The sequence below is a fragment of the Fonticula alba genome (genome assembly GCF_000388065.1).
Source record: "Fonticula alba strain ATCC 38817 unplaced genomic scaffold supercont2.2, whole genome shotgun sequence".
NCBI classification, from domain to species: Eukaryota; order Rotosphaerida; family Fonticulaceae; genus Fonticula; species Fonticula alba.
In genome coordinates this window covers 2,083,580-2,088,868 of record NW_009242972.1, presented here as the reverse complement: position 1 = coordinate 2,088,868, position 5,289 = coordinate 2,083,580, and the positions used below count along the sequence as shown (strand labels likewise).

Here is a 5,289-nt window from a genome sequence, read left to right as displayed (position 1 = left end):
GGGCCAAGAAGGAGACGCACGAATTTGCCACATGCCGAGAGGGACACATCGCGGATGAGGAAGCCGCTGCGCAGGCGCGCCGAGACCAGGTGCGTCCATGGGGCAGCCAGCGAGTATGTGCGCAATGTGACCGTGTGTGAACGGAGGTCGTCGGCTTGGTTGACCAGCTCCGGCAGGGCGTCCACGCCGGGCAGCGGCATCACCGACAGGCCGGCCGGCAAGGGTGGCAACGACAGCGTCAGGGAGAAGTCCCGCACGAGACATGCCTGCTGCAGGGGGTTTGCCAGCGGATAGCGCTGGGCGAAGGCTGTGTCATTGCGGGCAACGAGTCAGCGACTGGGGCGGCGGACCAGAAGGCGGTGGTGCCTGTGCAAGACGCCGGAGAGGGGAGGGGGGGGGGAGGGCGGGGCGGGGGAGAGGGACATCGAGAGACTGTGTGTGTGTGTGTGTGTGTGTGAAGACGATTGCACGGACCGGCATGAACGAGTTCCATGTACCCCTCGCGCGGGATGCCACTGGAAGTGGGCTGGAGACGGGCAGGGTCAAGCGTCCAGGGTGAGTAGGTGACGGCGGAGGGACGCATGCGACGAGGGCACAAGACAGCCACATACCAATTCGATGCCCGGGGGCCGGTCCGCCAGCGAGGCAAACAACTTGGCCGTCAGGCGTGGCTGTGCTCCAGGAGCCGCATGACCGGAGTAAATGACATCGACTGCGCCGATGTGCGGCGGCATGGGCATCCGGAGAATGTCATCCGCCAGGAGGATATGCCCACCGGTGGCCTGTGCCAGGAAGCAGGCCGGCTCGAAGTTGGCCACACTACCGAAGGGCCGGGTCTGACGTGAAGGAGCGAGGGCATGGGCGATTGCATGAGCACATTGGAGAGGGGGCGAGAGGGGGCGAGAGGGGGCGAGAGGGGGCGAGAGGGGGAGAGAGGGGGCGAGAGGGGGTGAGGGAAGCAGAGAGAGAGACACAGAGAGACACAGAGAGACACAGAGAGAGACAGAGACACAGAGAGAGACAGAGACACAGAGAGAGACAGAGACACAGAGACACAGAGACACAGAGACACAGAGACACAGAGACACAGAGAGAGACAGGCAACATACCGAGCTGTCGGCTCCGGTCGGGGAGGCCGAAGACACGAGGATGGCCACGACCGTGGCGCCGGCGGCCGTGATACGCCGGCTGAGGGCGGCCAGATCCACGCGATCGGACCAGGGGCCCTCGGAGCCGTCGCTAATCAGGAGGATGGTGCGCCCGGCATCGCGGGGCAGGATGCGCAACGCCGCCAGGGCCAGATCGATGGCCGACACGAGGGGAATGTCGCCAGAGGCACCGGTGGCCGCCGACAGGAGGGATTCCCGCTGGAGCAGGGCCCGGCGGAGGATGCCCAGCGTGGAGAGGATGTCCTCCGTCGGGGTTTCGCTGCTGAGAGCGACTCCGTGCACGGCGGCCAGGGCCCCCATGATGACGGACAGCCGCACGGCCGGGTGGATGACCCGGCTGAGCCCGGGATCGGCGGCCGAATCCACGCGATACGGGACCGACAGCCAGGAGACCACGCGCTCGATGCTGCACATGCCAGGGCGCAGGGGGGGCGGGGGAGGGGGGGGGGGGGGGGGGGGGGGGGGTGGGGGGGGGGGGGGGGGGGGGGGGGGGGGGGGGGGGGGGACGTGTGCTCGGGGGGGGGGTTAGTGCCCGGGCACCGGGATGCCATGCATGGCCCGGGGAGGAGGGGGCGAGGCTTAGAGACGCGACAGCCAGGCCAGCAGGCGACGCACATGTCCAAGGACAGGTCCGACAGGGTGCGGAATCCGTCCACATACTTGCAGGTCATCATCATGGACCGCGAGAGGGACAAGCAGGCGACGATGCTGTGTCGCAGGGAATGCACATGGCAGCGGGTGTTCGGGCCGAGGCGCAGGCGGGCCGGCCGGGCGCCGGGCCGGCGGGCAATCGGCCGGTCGGCGCTCGGCGCGGCGCGCATCACCTCCAAGCCGCCCAACAGGCAGGCCCCCTCGGCTAGGGGCGCGCGCTGGGCCAGCAAGCTGGACAGCAGGGCTCGCGAGGAGTCCACCCGCGACATATGGCACGCCAGCGGCGAGGTGACCAGATCCAGCGAGTCGGCGAAGGCCGGGGGCGGTCGCGGGCCGGCCGGACGGCCACGCAGGCGTCCGGAGGCGCGACCCTGCCGCCGCGTCGCCGGTGGAGTGGCCGGCGGGGGCACCGGCATGGCCATCGGCACCGGCTCGTCCCCGGTGTCCGAGGAAAACCCGCCATCCGAATCGGACTCCAAGTCAAAGTAGAATCCCGACAGGGAGCTGCGCGTCTGGCTGGACAGGCGCTGGCCCGGGCCACCGGCCGGCGGGGGGGACGCATCCGGCAGGACGGTCAGCCGGGATCGCGGCGCGCCGAGCCCGGCCGGAGGGGCGTTCATCGCTGTGTCCGCCCTCTCCATGGGGGGCGGATGGCCTGCGAGGGAGGGAGAAGGAGGAGAGAGAGAGAGAGAGAGAGATGGATGGGGGGGGGGCAGATCTGGCCCGTAGGGCCGGCGCGAGGGGGAAGCCGTGGCGGGCCGTGCAGCGGGGAGGCTGGCGCAGGCGCGGGTCAAGGTGAGAGAGGGGGGAGATCGGCGCCCAGGAGGGGAGGAGAAGGATGCCCCCAAACCCCCGCGACCGGGGCCTCCCGGCGCGGCAACCCGCGCTGTTGAAGCCCCTCCCGATCGTGCTTGGACGAGCGCGCGCGCGCGCGCGCCTGCCGCCGCCCTGTGTCGCGCGTCGCGGTTGCCCGCGAGCCTGCTCGGCAGGCTGCGTGCCGAACTTCCCTCGGCTGTGTCTGGCCGTGTGGGGGGGGGGGGGGGCTTCCTCGGCCAGCAACCGGCGGGCGGGGCGGGGGGGGGGGGGGGGGGGGGGGCGGGGGGGGGGGGGGGGGGGTATGGGGGTGTGAGTGTTGGGGGGGGGGGGGGATCCTGGAGCGGCGGGGCAGGAAAAAACAGTGGGCACCTCTCGATCTAGTCCGACGGTCGCGTGATGTGTGCTCATCGAGGCGGCTGACTTTGGAGGTGATTTCGTGAGGGTGGTGATGTGGAAATGGTGTTTCGCGATTCCGAACGCACGGTCCCCAACCTGGGACCCCTGGGCCACAAACATCATTTGTCCCGCGTCGCCCCCCGCCCCTCCCCTCGACAGGGCCACTCTGGCCGCCAGGACGCGGGGGGGGGGGGGGGCGGGACAACGGGTATCGGTGGGCCCGCGCATGGGCGCCCGGGCGCGCGGGTTGGCGTGGTGCCCCGTCCGGGGGAATCCCCGCCGCCCCTGGAGAGCGGGGGCTGGCTTCTGTTTTATTTCAATTGTGTCGGCTCATCATCGGCAGGCGGGGCCCTCGTGGGGGCGGACTTTGGCTCGGGTGCGCCCTCGCCCGACCGGCAGCAACATAGAAGCCCATATTAATGTGGCCTTTCCAGAGGAATCCCCGCTGAACTGGGGGGAACGTGCGGCGGGTGCACCAAGGGTTCCCCCTCCTACTCTCCCTGTGCGCGTGTGTGTGTGTCTGTGACCAGGCCGGCCGGCGGGTCCGCCCGGCTCTCGCCAGTCATCATGGGTCCCCCGTTTGAAAGCCCCAGCCCACCTTGGTTCGCCTCAGGCCTTCTATCCGGGGCGGCGCGCGTGTGGACGGAAGCGGGGGGGGGGGGGGGTCTCGCGTCGGCGTGTCTTCAGGTGGGTGCGGCCCGCGCGGGCCGCATGCGCGTCCTCGCTGTCGCCACCGCCGTGCCCGCGTCGGGGCCTGTGTGCATGTGTGGCGGCAAAGGGGCCGCGGCAGGGGGCAGACCCCGCCCCGGGCCCCGGGAGCCCGGTCCAGCCGGTTGTCCTGCGTGCGGGCGGTTGGTTGGTAGTAGGCCAGGTCGAGGGCGAGGACGGCCCTCTCTCGCTCTTTTGTTCTCTCTCTCTCTCTCTCTCTCTCTCTCTCTCTTGTTCCCTGGTTGCAGGGGGGGGGGGCTGGGCCCCGCCCGGGCCTGCCCCGGCGCGGCCTCCTCGCCTCGGCAGCGTGCTCGGCTCTGGTGAGAACACATCCCCGCGGGCTGATGTGCCGGCAGGGCCAGACTCTCCCCGAGGGGGGACACCTTGGCGGTCGGCCGTGCATGCATGCGCGGCGGGGGGGAGGGGGGGCGGCATGTGTGTCTCCCCCCGCGCGCGCGCGCGGCCAAAGGGCGTGAAGACACGGTGGCAGTCGCGTCTAGCCTACTCGGACTTGGGCGCCTCGTGCCCGATACGAACCTCCGGCGTTTTCTCCAACGGGCGGCCGGGCGGGGGGAAACTAGCACATATAGATGCTTCTAGAGGGGCGCCCAACGTGGGCGCACATTGGTGCAGATGTTCGCGCGGCCACCGCCCGCCGAAGGTCTCTCTTCCCCCGCGGCTGACCGTGGCGCGCGCGCGCGCGCGCGCGCGCGCGGGGGAGCCGAACTGGGCACATGGGAGGGTCTAGCCCGGGGGGCGACTAGAGGAGGATAGCCGGGGTTCTTGCCGGCGGCGGGCCGGCTGGCCGGCCGGCCGGCAGGGGAGGCGGGGGGGCTTCCTTTCCTGCTCGCCCGGCGCGCGCGTCAACGTACGACGCGTGGGCGCCTTCCTCGTTCTCTGGGATTTGCCTCCCCCGCGTGGGCTCGGGCGCAGGCGGAGCCCATGCTGGTCAAGCGCGTGGGTGCATGTGCGCCGTGGCGTCCTCTGCCCCGGCCTTCCACGGCCAGGCCGGGGGGGGGGGGGGGGGGGGGGGGGAGCCCCCTGCCCTTTGGAGATGTGACCAGGCGGCGCAGGCGCGTGTCTGCCCTGTCCGGCCGGAGGCCCTGCCACCCTGGGGAGGGCGGACCGAGCGCGCGTGTTTACGGGCGGCCGTTTTTCAGCGCTAGCCTCTGCCCGGGGCCGTGAGCCCGGGTTGAACGCCCGGTTTGTCGTCCCCGCGCGTCTCCAGCCTGTGAGACGCCCGCGCGTCGGCGGGGGAGGTACCGCGCGGGATGACCACAGGCCCATGCTTTTTTGCGCAGGGCGCGTTGCCCCCCCCCCCCTCCCCCGCTCGCCCCCGGGCCCCCGAGGAAGGCCGGCACTCTGTGCGTGCGCGCTGATCGACCGACCTGCCTTTCGCGCGGGCGGCGGCAGGGTGAGATTCCCGCGTATGGGAGCCGGCAGCACTCGGGTCCCTGCCTGCCCTGACGCGGCCCACGGTCGCGAGGGGGGGGGGGGGTCGGGCTCGTCCGTGGCTATGCCTAACTGCGTGCGGCCGTGTGCGGCCGTG

At 71.4% G+C, this 5,289-nt stretch overlaps 1 protein-coding gene across 1 annotated transcript in view; it reads right to left on the bottom strand.

The window, feature by feature from the left end:
* Positions 1-2,440, bottom strand: part of H696_01462 (hypothetical protein) — a gene marked incomplete at both ends in the record, with an annotated part of 24,723 nt that extends 22,283 nt beyond the window's left edge. Inside the window, 5 exons of the mRNA XM_009495356.1 lie at positions 21-307; positions 475-526; positions 612-836; positions 1,110-1,575; positions 1,785-2,440. Of these exons, the coding sequence (XP_009493631.1) occupies positions 21-307; positions 475-526; positions 612-836; positions 1,110-1,575; positions 1,785-2,440 (1,686 nt within the window). The remainder of the gene's footprint in view (positions 1-20; positions 308-474; positions 527-611; positions 837-1,109; positions 1,576-1,784) is intronic.
* Positions 2,441-5,289: the final 2,849 nt, after the last annotated feature.